General features: G+C 40.4%; 1 protein-coding gene across 11 annotated transcripts in view; it reads left to right on the top strand.

Moving 5' to 3' along the window:
- SATB1 (SATB homeobox 1) overlaps positions 1 to 15,918 on the top strand; it is a 93,436-nt gene that overhangs the window by 66,073 nt on the left and 11,445 nt on the right. For all 11 annotated transcript variants that reach the window (XM_084509918.1, XM_084509927.1, XM_084509926.1 and 8 more), the window contains one exon: positions 728 to 883. In XM_084509918.1, coding sequence (XP_084366044.1) covers positions 728 to 883 — 156 coding nt within the window. The remainder of the gene's footprint in view (positions 1 to 727; positions 884 to 15,918) is intronic.

Raw genomic sequence — 15,918 nt, 5'->3', positions numbered from 1 at the left:
TACCGCACAAACTACAGATGCAGCTAACATAGAAGAGGCAATATTGTAGTTATTCTGCCTTATTTTCGTGTTAGTTTCTTTAAACTGGATTGCAAGAAGAATACATACTTGAAAATGCATATTTGATGTATGTAAGTGAAATACAACCAGCATTAATAGTTTTAAGATAAGCCTATCTTGATTTCATTAGTGAGATTAAAATATGCATTAATCTAAATTGTTGCTTTCTTAAAAACAGCTTAAGAATTAAACTGATCAGACAATATGTTAAAAGGTTAAATCTAAAGCAACAGATTTTCTACATCACAATTCTTTTGAGTGTACTGGACGTAAGGCATTTTTCTGTTGTTCTTTATATTATTGGAAATACTTTTGTGCTACAGTTAAATTTTTTACTTAAATTGTCCAGGGCAAAGAAATCTTGTAAGGATTCACAAATCTCTACAAGACTGTTTGACAGATTTCCACCTAATTTTTTTTATGACATGGAAATTCACAGTGGTCAGCTAAGAGTAACTTGTATTTCAGATGCATTCACCTGTTACAATATGCTGAATTATCTTGTTTCCCAGTTGCCTGAACTATGGATAACTTATAATGTTAAGTTACCAAAAAGCTGAAAGAATATAAGAGCAGTACTGAATAAAAGGAATAAAATGGAAAGGGGAGAGAATGAGAGGAAAATAACTTTTTCATAATGAAAAATGTCTCATAACATATTTTCTAGGTCAAAACTGCTACTATCGCTACAGAGAGGAATGGAAAAACAGAAAATAATTCCATGAACATTAATGCTTCCATTTATGATGAGATTCAGCAGGAAATGAAGAGAGCTAAGGTGTCTCAAGCACTGTTTGCAAAGGTGGCAGCAACCAAAAGCCAGGTAAAGTTCCTGGGGCGTAACGGCCTCTCTTTTTTCCCCCATCTGGTTTTGACCTGCTTCTGTGTAAGTTATAGTGGCTGGACGTGGGTTAGCATGATGGCACAGTGCCACAATTTGGAGTTCATTGTTGAGTTCAAAGGTAACGTCTGGGTACTGTTTATTCACTGTCCCATGCAGCTCAGCAAGTGCTGGTTTCATAAATACATAGTTGGCATGGATGAGGCAAAAATGGTGTGCGAGCTATCTATAGTGGTGCTGAAGGTAGGCTTTGGTGTTTTAATTACATGGGCTGTAACAAGGAACACCGGGGTTCTGATTTTTGCTAAAATGATGAGTCAGAAACGGGGTTCAGTGAGGCTGTGCGTTGAAAGTGGGGCAGAATTGTCCAGGTCCAGAGGAAAAAAAAAAAAAAAAAGCACATGGTCATACAAGGTACATCTGAAAAAGCATGTCTTTGTGGCTGCTTGGTTACTTGTGCAGGGGCTTACAGTCATATTGCATATTCAGTTTTAAGCTTCTGTTATGTGGTTTTCTATGCTATTTTCTTCAACTGAAGAATTTCTGTCAAGTTTAGTGGCAAGAGAGGGAAATCAGTGAGCACTTGTTGGTTGTGATTACCATAAGTGACATGTCTTCTGAGAAAGATCACTGGAGTATGCAAAAGCATTGATGTAAGTGAGAATGTACTCAAAAAGCAACTCAAGGAAAAACATATAGAAAAATGGAAATGAATAGAACCACAGTTATACCAACACTTGAAGGAAATGTCAAAGGCACCACTCCTTGCAACATTAAATCTTCACATCAGATTAAATGTTAAGTCCAGTTAGTCACTTTTCCTTTACTTTTCTAAAACTCACTCTTAGAAAAACACATCCTCTTCCAGAGAAAGCTGCAAGCTATCAAGTTAGACCAGTGTTTCTTGGGCCTTCAGCATTTTGGTGTTGATTTTCTTTTTAAATTTATTTGACTTTTGACTTCTATGGTGTTTCCATTTTGGAGTTTACTGCATTTTGTTGTACAGAAAGGATGAACTTTTCTCTTAAGTTATATGCTGTAAGGAGTATTTAAAGGGATATTTTGGAAATGTTATATCAAAATGATTAAACTCAAGCTGTGGACTGTAAAAATTATAGCTTTATAGGCCACATGCCTGCCTACCCTTCAATCACTGTCAAAGTGATAATTTCTACAATAATATGTTTCTTTTATTGTGGGATTCTAAACGCCAAGTGCTGTTTAAACATTAAACTGAATTGTTTATGTTAGTGCTGTACTCAGTGTGTCATACATCAGGCCACTATAATCTCCCATGGAATGTAAAAATTCTGTCATGAATCATGGCTTGTATATCAGAAATTACTGTAATTTTGATTGGAAATTACAGGGCTCTTGAAATGTTTCTAATTATGATAGAATGTTACAGCAGCTCCCAACCTGTGTGCTCCTCAGATGTCTTTATTTACATGTCAAGACCAGGGGCTAGAGAGCTGTCCGTTTTCTACACCTTCCCCATCCCTTTGCAGTTCTCCACAAAACTAAGGTATGAATCTGATCTACTGGTCCACGTCATTTCGATCTGAGTTTATGTCATAGAGTATTTATTTAAGGGTGTAATCTTAAAATTTCTAGGCAGGACAGCTCTTCCAATTGTGATTTTAAAAAAGAAAGGTAATCCCTTTTCAAATCAGCACAGGAAAGACAAAGGCTTCCAAAGGATGAAGGGCATTCTTTTTAGAGTATTAGTATAAATTTTCAATTCTTGTGCAGATTGTGCACAAGGCTGTACAAGACAAACAAGAGAAAATGCTTAGTTCTTTTCCCTTTCATTCTGGAAATTATGCCTTTATTTTCAGAGGCTGTGTTTTCTCCTGGATTTAAGCAAGCTAATGTTAGTTTTTTTTTTAATTTATTAAGGAAATTCTCAAGACTGTACTTAGCCAAAGTGCCATTTGTAGTAGAAACCTGCCTCACAGAAGTAACTTCATAGGTAACTGGACGCATTTTGTTTCCTCTAACTAGTTCAGTACAAGTCAGCCAATCAATATATTTTTTTTAAATATGTAACAAAGCCATGTATAGTAAAGGAGATATCTGTCATGTAAAAAAATCTTCATTGGAGCTTGTCAGTAGTACAGAGAAATATTTCTTGGGGCAAAGAAGTTTGTCTTGCATGAACCAGAGACTTGTTCAAACATATTCTTTAAGAGGCTCTTACATAGCTCATTCTTCTTTTTTTTTTATTATTATTTTATTTTTTTTTTCTTTTGGGGATATTGGTTTCTCACTCAGGACTGGAAAACCTGGGATAATCAATTCCAGTTAAAATGAAAAGTCTGGAGAACACATAGTAGAAAATGATGTGCTGGTTAAAAATGTTTTTTGTGTGTGTTTTTTCTTTTTTTTTTTTTTTAAACCTCACCAAAATTGAATATTCTTCTCCCATTTAAAAACTTGATTAACTGCTGGATGTAAAGTCTGCAGTTTTGGTATAAAACAGTGTGTGACCTAAAGCAGTGACCCAGTGGACAAAAATAGTTGTTTGCTGGAGGGCTTTTTTCTTTCACAAACCAGAAACTGGTTTGTGTCAACATTAGATTGGGCCTCTAACTAAGCAACCAGCATCTGCAAGGTGGCTGGGCTTGCCCGAGTCAGGAGACTGCAGATAATGTTCTGCTGACTAGAGCACTTTGAACAGAAGAGCTGTTAAATGATGCGCTACAGAAGTTTCTATTTAGGTAGCGCTGAGGTAAAAATCGAGAGCATCCTCCCTTGTGCTGTGTTAGCGCCTTCAGCAGCAGTTACCTGCTTCACTGAGGACCATACGTGAGGTGGTCCTCACGTATGCTCAACGGATGCTCAACGGACCCAGTGGGCGCAGGGGCTGGGTGCAGCAGATGTCGTAGCACAGGGCAAGGGAAGGATGACGGCAGCAGGAAGAGATTGCAGTGATACCAGTGAGATTGTGCTCTGCCCTAAGTGAGTGGTGATTTGCATACTTGCAGTTTCACGGTGCACTTTGCTGGCGACTCACTCAAAAACTGCTGGTTGACTTTCCTGACTTTCCTGAAGAAATAGATTGGAATGAGTTTGGGGTTGTAGCTAGGAGATTCCTCCCAGTGTTGGATTATTTTCTCATGCAGGAATGTACACAATAAGTGTATTTCAGAAAATCCTATGTATTTAAGGATCAATATATTATCTGCAAAATAAATTCAAATTATGTTAAATTCAAAATACGTACTTTAAAAGTTATGATGATCATACTAAAGAATTCAGGAAAATGTCATAATTAAAAATGCTTGAATACATAATATATTTGGGGGAATTTAGAATTGTAATCAGCAAAACACCTACTATCAGTATTTAAAGTCTTACATCTTTATTGCATTTGGCCTGCATAATAGGCCTGCAATTTTTTTGTTAGGTTGTGTTGAAAAGAGAGCTTTAGAAAAACACATAAAAATAAAAGACAGAAATATTTACCAAGTGCTTTGTCTCTGCTCCCTGTTTTTTTTTTGTGAAAGAAAGGCAGAACTAACAGCATTATTTGCTAAAATTTAATCAGCACACCTGAATAAGTCGAAATGAAAAGAATCCACACACATAACATTTTGTGTGGTATGCATTACTTTTACAATTTAATCATATTTGGGTTTTATTAAATTTATTACCTAACAGTCTGATTCAAATAATTCTGAGAGCACATTCTTAATTTCGTTACTTCAAAAAAAAAAAAAAAAAAAAAAAAGTTGATTTGTGTAATGATCATTAAGGCATCATGGTTCAGTAACTGTGCATTGGTTACAATGTTTTCATGTGGGAGCTAGGGATGAAGGTTTTTTTGATGGTGACAGATGCTGAAATCTAATTTTATTCCATAAAAACAAACAAGGAAACAAACAAACAAACAAACAAAAACCTAAAAGCCCCGAGAGATAAGGGAAGTAGAGACTTGTAGTGCTCCTACATTTTTCTGTATTTTGGGAAGTTATGTCTATGTCTTATCCTTGAAAGCTATGGCCTGTGCATGCTGGTATGAAATGAGGAAGAAAGCAAAACTTTGATGAAAATCAGTTTATGTTGCAAAAGCTGTCTTAAATTTAAGAAATTACAATTTGCAAAACCTGAATTGATACCAACTTCCATATCTCTGAGAGTCCTATGCACTATAATATAAAGCTGTTTGCCTGGTTTATTATACCTAAGTAATTTTAGGTTATAGTACGGTAACTAGGTAAAATAGGTACCCCTCTGCAGCTTCAGTGCATTTTGAATTACTGTGCGTGTGCAGATAGGTATCAGATGCCCTTCCTTCTCCCTGAATAAAAATGTCTGTATGTTGAAGCCTGTGGTTGCTGAGGCACTTGGCTCTTCCAGGATCACACTCTGATTATAATGTTGGAATAAAACAAATAAGAATTTAGCCAAACCTACAGAAACATCATGTAATTAAAGAGAGTTTTGACCCGTTACTTCTGAGCTGTTGCACAGTGTTGCCTAATTTCCTGTCCCTCTGTCCCCGTCTTTCAATTCGGTTAGGCAGTTATCCTCTTTGAAATGAATAGTTCTGCATGCAAACCATGGAGGTGCCATCAGTGGTTCAGACCACGCTACAGACTCCACCCTAAGCCATCGCACAAGTATTTCGTGCAGTGGTATTTTATCAGAAGTGTTCAACTTAGCCTTAGTATGCACCTGGAGTTCCCTCCTCTGGAGCTCTGCATGGGTAGGTGCATGGGGTAGGACTGAAAGAGCATCTCCCACTTGCGAGTAGATTGGAAGGAGTTAAATGGGAAGGGAATGCTAAACATTGGCACTAAAATTGCTTTTGGCATGCAAATACCATGCTTTTCCTGACATAAATATTTTCAGAATAGGCCATTAGAGTTCAGGTATATAAAACCCTGCTTTTACTGGAAATTTTAATGTTGTAGTAAACCCAGAGATTTATAGTGAAAAATTGATGTCTGTTATCTCACTTTTATCTTTTAACCAGCAGTTTTATAAATGCTATATCTTTGATCTGGCTTTTTCCATCTAGAGACTGAGCTATATACTCTAATAGGAAAGTCGTTTTTAAACAGCTTCCCACATTGAACAAGCACAGTATTGTGGATCTGGCACGAAGATGTAACATGCCATTACTGCAGATATATAACGATCTATTCAACTATTTTCAAAGGGAGGGGGGGGGGGGGGAAGAAACCTTTTTATAAGCAGGAGTAACCCTCTGGTAAAAATGTGGCTTTAAGGGGAGGGGAGGGGGGGGTGTCACAATTTATTTCCAAAGCTGTTTCCTCCCAGAGCTGCATCTCATGCTGTCCTGGGGCAGTCCAGCCTGGGGGCTCGGTCCTTCACCCCACTCCTCTGTGAAGTTGTCTCCTGCTTTGTCTCCCTACGAGCAGCTGAGTCACTTCCTGTTTTTAAATCTTGGCTTAAAACCTCCTTTTTTCCCCCCTCTCAGCTTTCAATGGGCTCACTGTGGAGTGGGGAGGGATGCTGCACAGGCAGCCACAAGGTAGAAATAAAAACGTGCTCCGAGGTCTTCCGCTATCCCTCGCTTCCACCTGGAGATAAACCCCTCGCCCTCGCAGGAAGGCGAGATAGCAAGCATTAGCAGCAGAAGCACACCATGCAACAGCCTCTCCCTTTATTTTTTTTCCATGTCCCCCCCTTCACTCCCCGCGGGGATTGCTCTGGCAGTTGAAGACGTGCCATGAGCAGCAGGAGCTGGGATGGGATCCGGTGTCAGCAGGGACGGGAGAGGAAGAGTGTGAACCGAGAAGGCAAGATGGGCTCCTGTGCTTGATCAAGAATGGCCCCATAAAGCAGCGTGTCATTCAGTGAAACTGTGAAACTTGGCAGATAAAGCTGATTTGCTTCTTTCACAAAATATCGTATGGCAGAGGCAGTGTGTTCTGCCTCGCCCGGGTCGGATGCAAAGAGATTTTCGGGTTTCTATTTGCAGGAACAAAAGGAGTGCTTAGAGCACTCCAGGTCCTTCCTCTGCTTGTGTCTTAATTTTGTTTATATTGTGTCTTCTCAGAAATAAAGGTTAAAACCTTAGGAAATTTCTGAAGGATTTTTTTTTTTTTTGAATTCTTTCTCAGGCAATAGAAAAATGAGGTCCAGTTAGCTGGCTTATTGCTTACTCCAGGCAGAACCTGAGAAGGTCTGGCAGCAGTCCTGGCCATCCCTGTTTTATGGACATGACCTTGGTTAAGCAGGTTGTCTTCAGCGAGTCCTGGGTTCCCACTTGTAAAAAGTAGACAGCAACTTTTTTGAATCAACAGCGATATGTTGAAGAGTGTAAGCCTGAAAATCTCTGAGGCAGTTCATATCAGTGTGCAATTGCCCATGGAAATCTGTGTGGAGGGGAAAAAAAGCATTAAAACCCTGATAGAGTTGAAGCCAAAGAAAAAGGTTCAGTATGGAAAATACTTCACTCGTAAGAGGACAATACTGACCACTTCAAGCTGCTCCTGGGGGCCGGGCAGCCCTTTCAGCACGTAAGGCAAAGGTTGGGTTTGTTGACACACGGATTGAAGAGTGTGCTTCCCAAGTGTACTCTACACGTGGGGTCAAACAGCTCTTGCAAGAGGCTCCCAGAGAGGTGGGTTGAGGAGCTGGTAGCAGTTTCCAGAAGCGCCGCATATTTGAGCCCTAAGGAGAGATTTCCCAGAGGAATGCAGTGCACACCTGCCTGGCATTACTCGGGAGTTAATGCTTAATGCTTTCACGGTCTCATCCTGCAGCGCATCTCTTCGAGGTTGGGGCTGCTGAGCACTGGGCAGGATGCAGTCCCATCTCACAGGTGGCCAGGAGCAGCATTCATGACTCTTGCTTGGGTGGTTTTGTCCAGTGGAAGGAGCACGGTAGGGGGGAGAAGCGATGAGAGCTGCAAGTTTAAGTTGTCAAATGTACAAATGACAAAAGAGAGCCAAGTAGGGAAAGCTTTTTACAAAATATAAAATTCTGTTAAGGAAGCAAGACGGCACAACATAAGGAATGTTTGGTACATGTTATTGCAACTGAAAAATCAGAGTATGGAATGAATTATAATGTAGCATAATCCATAATTTTACAGTTTTCATTTTGAATTATTTATCTTATTTGATTTGATTAAAGATAAAACCAGCTAACAATATCTTGAACATCTCTTCATGTCTTAATGACAAATGAAAGATGTCCTTATTATAGCTTCCCAATTTAAAAAAAAAATAATGTACCATTTCTGTATAATTCCCTTTTCTTTTTAAAGCACATTTCAGACATGCATTGTGTACACACGATTCCATAACCCATCAGGCTTCAGTGTTGCCTCAGTACCTCTGATTCAGTAAATCAGATCATAGGCAGCATGCTGTCATATAATAAGGTGTCTGATCCTTATTACCAGTTTGTTGATGCACAGACTCCTTCAAATTGACCATTGCAACACATGGTTTCCCCTGAAACTAGCTGTGATAATTAGCGTGGCTCTAATGAGACAGAATGTCACTGATCTTGTGCTGAACTGTCGAGTATCGACGCTACGGATGGGAACTGTCAAAGCTTGCCATCTGTGACAGAGCTTGGCATATTCCATTTGCAAGGTAGAGCATGCTCAATAGACTGTTTTTAAACAAATGGTCCATTTCTTGATTAGGGCTCTGTGTTCTGCTACCGTGGAAGACTTTATATTAGAGTGAAACTTTTTTCTTTTTTTTTTTTCTTTTTAATTTCTTTTTTCCCCCTTTTTTTTTCTGGGGTAAGCTCATTAGGAAATGAAAACGTTACTAATTCTCAATCCAGTGCCTTCAATCCTTTTAACCGTGGCCTATCAGCTTTTTGGGGAGAGGCGGGGGGAGCCGATCATGTATTTGTTCTCCTTCCTTCCCCAGTTATCTTAAGGTGGTTATTCTAAGGCTACCACTTCTTCTGGGCTTTTACCTGATTTTGAAGCAGTGAGGGATATGGACAGCGTAGTTTTAAGAGACAGAGGAGCAAAAATTAAACCAAAATCCTGGATCCTGCAAAGCGGGAGCACATGCGGCCGGGATGAAAGCATCGAGACGATCGAGAGAGCAGGGCAGCCAGGCTCCCGAGAGCAGCCCTGCAACGCGCCCTGCGAGAAGTCCAGCGCTGCTTATCATTCCAAAATATGCTTTGTTGCTTTTTATTTCCTCCTTCCCTGGCAGACCACACAGGGCTTGTTCTGAAGAACATTTTCACTAATCTGATCAGGCAGCCAAATACGCCGGGAAAACTGCTTTAATGATCCCACTAATTACCTCAAGTCAATATGAACTGTATTATTAGACTGAGGGAAAATATTCCATTAGGTCTCCCCCTTGGGAGTTTCTCCGCTTTGTGATGTCACCGGAGCCTTCGCCCTCTCGCTTGTAATTAATTTTATTTACACACGCAGGCACGCACAAGGTCACACCTGCACAACCGGAGCTGGCCGGGGAGCGAGTGGCACTCAGGCTTAATCAGATCTGTCATAATTACCATTCTGCATGTTTCTGACACACGCTGTGAAATATTTCAATTTAACTGCCGCTACCAGCACAACCAGATGTAGTGTGAGTGTGGCTGCATTGGAAATATTATTCCTCAGGATAAACTCTCTCCTCCTCCTTTTTCCTCCCACCCCCTCTCCCTTTTACAGCTAATGTGGCACAGAAGCTGATGTATCCTGTAAATCTTGAATGCAGCGCTAGATTGATAACAGCAGATTAGACAGTTTAACCACAAACAGCTTGTTCATTTTTCACAAATGAAAACCACATGTGGTGTAACTAAAATTTCAGGCTCTTTTTTTTTTTTTTTTTTTTCTCTCCTCTTTGGTTGTTGTTTCCTTTTGTGCGTGTGTGTGTGTTGAGGTCTGCCTTTCGCTGCAAAGGAGCGAAATAAACGGGTAAACATATGGGGGGGGGGAGAGACACTGCTTTCTTTGGAGATTATTTCTCCATGACCTTTATTAAAAACCTTCCTTGCTTTGGCAAAGAAATCCGATATCACACGGGGGGGTTGCCTCTCACTCTGAGACTTTCTAATCTCTGTTTTATGCCCACTTATTAAAGAAGTCATCCTACTGTGCTGTTTTTCAAAATAACATGCCAGCAAACACCTCGCTTCAAGAAGATCTTCTAACCAAAAAATTGAGCCTTTGCCGCCACCTGAATTTAGCAGAAATAAAATTTTCTGCCAAAGTTTTTCTCCATGAATTTTGTCCCTGTGCTATCTCTTTCTTTTTCCTCCTCCTTTGGGGAGAAGATACTGTTTTTTAAAGAATTATCAAAGTGTTGAGAATTTCGGCAAATGAAGAATTGATTTTTTTAATGAAAACACTCCAGTATTTCCTATGAAAACAGGTTACAATTGGGTTTTAGGAGTCAAAATGTTGTCTATAAATTGATACATTTTTTTTAGAAATCCATTTTTTTCAGTTCAATTTCTCAGCTAGTTAAACAGCCTTCAATACTTAGTTAGGCTTTGTAAAACCATCTACTCTTTAGTAGATCACTGTTGGCTAGTTTTCTTACACAAAGAAAAAAAAAAAGCAGTTTTGATTGAAAGTTTTAATTAAAAGTGTCTAAAACATTTCTTACAGCAAGGAAAAAAATGTGTGTGTTGTGCAACTGAGCAGATTCCCCAAATGATGCTGCAGGTATTGTCAGGTGAGATGAGTGGTGCCACACAGCTGAGAGAAATTTCTCAAATCTAATCTGTAATAAGGCTTCCAAGGGAGGCTTAAAAGAAGTGGCTTCAGTAAGCAACCGCTTTAGCCATTGCCACTGACTTGCGATGAGGTGGCAATATCAAAAGTGCATGAAACGTGCAAGGAAGACTCGGTGTTCAAAGATAGTTGAAAAAAAAGCACATAGGGTAGTGTTTGAATGCCACAGATGGCCTGATTTGCAGAGGAAAATCTCGCTACATGATAACCCCCCAGCCTGGTGCAGGCAGAGCACATGCCCCAAGCTGTGCCCGCACAGCCTGGCCCCAGTGCTGAGCTGCAGCAGGGCAATGCAGGTGTGCTGCCAGCCGCCAGTGCTTCACGGCACCACCACCTCTGGGACATATCCCCGGGGTCCCTGTGGACCCTACGTGAGCAGGTAACCTCTGTACGTGCAGTAGGAGCCCCAGAGGTGCCGTGGCTGCTGATGATTCCAAAATAAGTCCAGGGTAAGGCAGAGGAGGAGAGGAAGCGAGAAAGCTAAGCGTGAACTGTCAGGATGCTCGCAAGGGTCCAGAAATCCATCTCTCATTTCTTGCAAAGCTATTTGAAAATAGCAATGCAGTCTGGAAGCACTGGATTGCCAAGAGAAAGAAAGTGTGGCACCCTCTCCCACCTCCTTTGAGTCTTTTGTTTTCAATTTCTCTTTCCTAGGTAGAGGTGTTTCGATTCCTACAATCCAGATGCGTGAATCAGCTCCTCCTCAGGCAGCACCTGCTGTCTGCCTGACAAGAGGTGCTGTTTCTGGCAGGATGGATTTTCTTAATCTCTCTTCCTGCTTTCTGTATCCTCACCTTCTGTTTTGCTTTCCTCTCATCACCTTCACTAATCCCTGTAGCTATACCTCTCCTCTTAGCCTTTCCTTGACTTCTTCCCACCTTGTCTACATGCTCACCATCACCTTGTGCTCCATCTGCCCCTCTCTCCTGTCCCACTGCTGCTCTCTGCATGTCGGAACTGTGTGTAGGGCATCTCACCCAATGTGTATTTCCCACCCCTTCTTCATTGCCAATGCAGGTTAGTGATATGTAGGGGCTTCTGAGGTCTCAGTATATTGGGTTTTTAACATGAAACTAAGGTATTTAAAAAAAAAAAAAAAAAAAAAAAAAAAAAAAGGAAGAAGAAAAGTCTGAGTGAGCTGTACAGGAGTTAATGGCATACTGAAATGAAAACAAAGCTGTAGTGCCAGAGCTGAGGAAGAGGCTGAGGAGCCCTTGGTTCCCGGCACTGGGGGAAGCAGGGCACCAAGTAAACAGTGCAGAAAACAAAAGAGAGCAAAATGCATAACTAAACAGGATGCGGCAGGGTAAATTTCATCCTGAGAAACCGAGGGCTACAAAATACGCTGCTGCAAAGAATAAAGGCATCTTCTGCAAACGCAAACATGCAGCAGCAGTCAGAGAAGCAATTTGCTGAAGGAGTGACCAATTAAAATTCTGGTGAATTCACTTCAGCTGGGCTAAGAAATACTAAGAAACACCCTACTATTCCTGGGGTAAGGAATAGTAGATTTGTGACGTTAAGCTGGGTAATTCAAAGCATTCAACACCTGAAAGAATGTTACAGGCTTGTTAGGTGCAAGCTGAGAAAGGAGACCGTTTTGTTGCAGATACTTTTTAATTTCACTGTTTCTGATGATTTCTTATTGTGTCTGTTTTTCATTTTCCTCAAATTTAACCTCTAAGTCAAACTCCAAGGTTTTGGTTACAGATTAGCCCAAACTGCTGTCATGTAATGAAAAGACTAGGGCAAGTGCACAGCTTGCTAAGTTGGAAAAAAAAATCCAATTTGCAAATATTTATCTAATTCCCAATCTGCCAGATTATATCAGAATCCACATTATTCCATGGTCATCTTACTTTTATTCCTGTGTGGCTGTCAAGTTCCCTTACAATACAGGATGGCATTCAAGAAACAAAAGAGTTTTCAGAACCTTTTTAAAGTAAAGGTGTTGGACTGAGGGGCCTGCAGCAGAATTCCCTCAAGTTTTGGACCTCACGTGAACAAGCTTTGTACGAGTATCTGTGGGTGTGCTTAGATGACTAGTGTTAGGGCAAGTGAGGGTATTTTGCTGAGCCAGGTGCTTAGCATCTCTAGTCTATGTAGCATGCATACTCATACAGGAACTTTCCAATGTTTATATAAAAATGATTATTAGAAGAAAAAAAAAAAAAAAGCTATGGAGGGCCTAAAGGAGCTGCTTTTTATTTTTGCTTTGGGGAAGCCAGTTTGCTTCATGTCTAAGAAATCATTTCCTATTCTTATATATCATTTCATATTCTTATGAGGAGGGAGTCTTACTAAAGGATCGATCTTCCCCAGCCAGGGGAAGGGGCCAGGGCAGGCAGGAGGGTGCCTGCTCCCCTGGCGCCTGCTCAAGGGGCAGGAGCTGCCGCAGAGCCATGCTGCTCTTCCCAGCCCCTTCTGCTGCCTGCAAATGTTCCACTTGGCTGCTACTTTTCTTGGCTGGTGAGGAAACACCTAACACTAAGAGCTGCTCTCTTTCTAGGAGCATTTCCCTCGTGGCCACGGTTGTCCCCAGCATGAGGGCAAGCTACCTGAAAATGCCCTTGTGTGGGTTCCCAGCCACAGCCAGCCAGGGGGGAAAAACCTCCTCTCCAGCTTCCCCTTTTAGTTCAGCTTTCCTATTCTTGTAAGTCGATGCCCCAAGCAAGCACACTGCAGTTCGGGGGATTTTAGCTTTCTGATGGCTTCACTGCTTTTATTTTTCCATGGGTGATGTATGTGTTTCTGATGGCTTCTTTCTCATTCGCTTGGGAGGTTTCCGTCTTTCACAAGTGTGAATTTTAAACTTTTTTTAAAATGTGTGGAGGAAATGGGCATTCTTAATTTTCTGATGTAATTACAAAGTGTGGAGGGAAGTTAGGGAAAAGTTTGGTTTCAGTTTCTTTAAGACCCCTTCACCTTTGGCACGATCAAAAAATTACATGTTGTTCACCACGGAACCAGGACCTGCAGGATCCAGCTGAATCGTATGAGAAATGTTAAAAGAAATCTTCTCAGCTTATTTAAAAGTCTAATTCAAATACACAGGAAAGCATTTAGTTAGGCCATAAAAATGCCTGAGATGTCTGAGAGCGTGTTTGAGCCGTGTGGGTTTTGGACTGATGTCACTTGTTGGAGCATCTTGTCAGCTGAGCTGAATTCACAGTTAAGTCCGAATATCTACAAGTCTGTGATTCCTCAGCACGAGGTGGATCTTCCTGTGATCCAAAATGAATTCTGGAAAGAAAAAAGGCATATGACAAGGAGCCACAGATTTAAATTACTCCCTCTGGGAAATTATAATCTTTTAAAAAAAAATAAATCTAATGACATGAGGTGCACATGTACAAGTAATTGCGGAAGTGACACTTTGGACCTATGGCCTTTTTACTAGAGATCTTTCCCCCAAAGCAAATGTTAAATCTCCATAAGCAACATAATAATAAACATTTCCAGTTCACTTGTAAATTGATAGTACTAAAAAAGATTTTTAAAACTGCCAAGCTCTTTCTGTTAAAGACCCTTCTCTAACTAAGCTGTAGCTATAGCTGCCATATGAAAATTGATTGCACGTTTAAGAATAAATAAATGTGGGCTATTAAGGGTCATGGTTGGATTTAGGGTTGTATTTACTTTCAGGGGAAGCATTGGCATTGCAGTGAAATCAGTAGTTCTCCCTACTTAAATGAAAGATAAAGGGCCATATATTACCAGTCACCCTCTGTGAAACCCACTGACCCATTTTATGTGCCTATGCCATAAAAAGTAATGTACCAGACTAAGACTGACTTATTTAATAATTAGCAGATATTTTTTCTTGTTTAGATTTTTTTTAAGTATATTTTTTGTCCTGCATATCTCGTGGTTACAATGCCAACTGAATCGTGTGTGTGAAAAAGGAAGGATATGGAGGAGAGGAAGGCAGAATAAAGCTTCACCCACTGTTTTTTGCATCTATTACTTTTTCCCTTCTTTTTACATATGAATGTAGTTGCATTTTATGTAAGAAAGATTTTCAAAGGAATGCATATTATGTTTTTGATTAGGGCTTGTGCCTATCATTGCTAGGCAATTGAAGGCAATACTGTAGAAAAGATACATTTAAACAAGGAAACGGAGAGGTGGAGGAGGCTGAGAGCAGAGAAACCAAGCCTGGGAGAAGCCCTTAATTTAGTTTATTAATTCCCTCTGTACTCGACTAAAAAGTAATGATATTTATGTTTTCAGCCAGTTTTAGAGTTAACGGGTTAGGAGCGTTCTGTTTTTTTTCTTCCCAGGCACTGGTGGTACGTCTCAAGTATTCGCACCCGGGGACCGTGCATACCGATTTTGATACAGCTTCAGCCCTTAATCCGACAAGTTTTTCTGTAGCACTGGCTCCCAGCCACACACCAGGGCTCCAAGTAGAGAGAGGTCTGATATGACAGACTAGACTGCAGGAGCAGGGCAGCAGTTTCCTGGGTCGTTTTGTTGCTGTACTCATTTCATGCCTATCATTGAATTTTACAGGTTGCTTTAGCAAGTTTCCTTTTTTTTTTGTGTGTGTGTGTGTGTGTGGTTTTTATTTGTTTGTTTGTTTTGTTTGGTTGTTTACAAGAGTAGAAATACATATTTAATTTGTAAGTGCTGCAGCTATACAGGGAAAAAAGGCAGAGGGAAAAAGATCATCAGGGATCTTTTCCCACCCAGAAAAATGCAGTGAAATGCTGTCAGCACCACTGCTGGCAGCTTGGTCATTTTTTTTTTTCCTAACCCAGAGAAGAGGTGTAGGTAACATGCAGACAGATGGTGCAGCTGAATAATAGGTTGGATAAGAAATTTAACGGCATAATCTGTTTCTTCAAAGGAAGTTTTTCCTGCTAGTGAAGTTTACCTTTCTTCTGAAAAGCCCTATGAGGTTGTGGGGTTTTCAGTTTGTTTGTTTTACTAAATCTCATCTATTACAATGGCAGATACAGATTTACTTAAAATTCACATCTGGCTTCCCCTTTCAATGTTCTAGTAATGAAAGCCAGTAGAACAGATAAACCAGAAATAGCTGGAGATAAAGGACAGCTTCAGGTTTCAAACTTTCTCTGATTTAGTGGAATGCTAAAAAGCAGAGCCTGAAATTTAGGACTGATTAGTGTGAATAAAATAATAAAGCAAACATCTTTCTGGGAACATTTGTTTTCACTTTACACCACATCTCAAGAAGACGCATTCATGTTCTAGCAGCTCTGCTCATCCTCTGGATCAGACTGAACACCAGCTTTTGCTTCTTGAATTACAGATACACAGTTTTGTGAGCAAAATAGGGAAA

This window comes from Aythya ferina, assembly GCF_964211825.1.
Source record: "Aythya ferina genome assembly, chromosome: 2".
Classification (NCBI taxonomy): domain Eukaryota; kingdom Metazoa; phylum Chordata; class Aves; order Anseriformes; family Anatidae; genus Aythya; species Aythya ferina.
The sequence above is the reverse complement of the archived record's forward strand: the minus strand, read 5'-3'. Positions and strand labels throughout refer to the sequence as shown.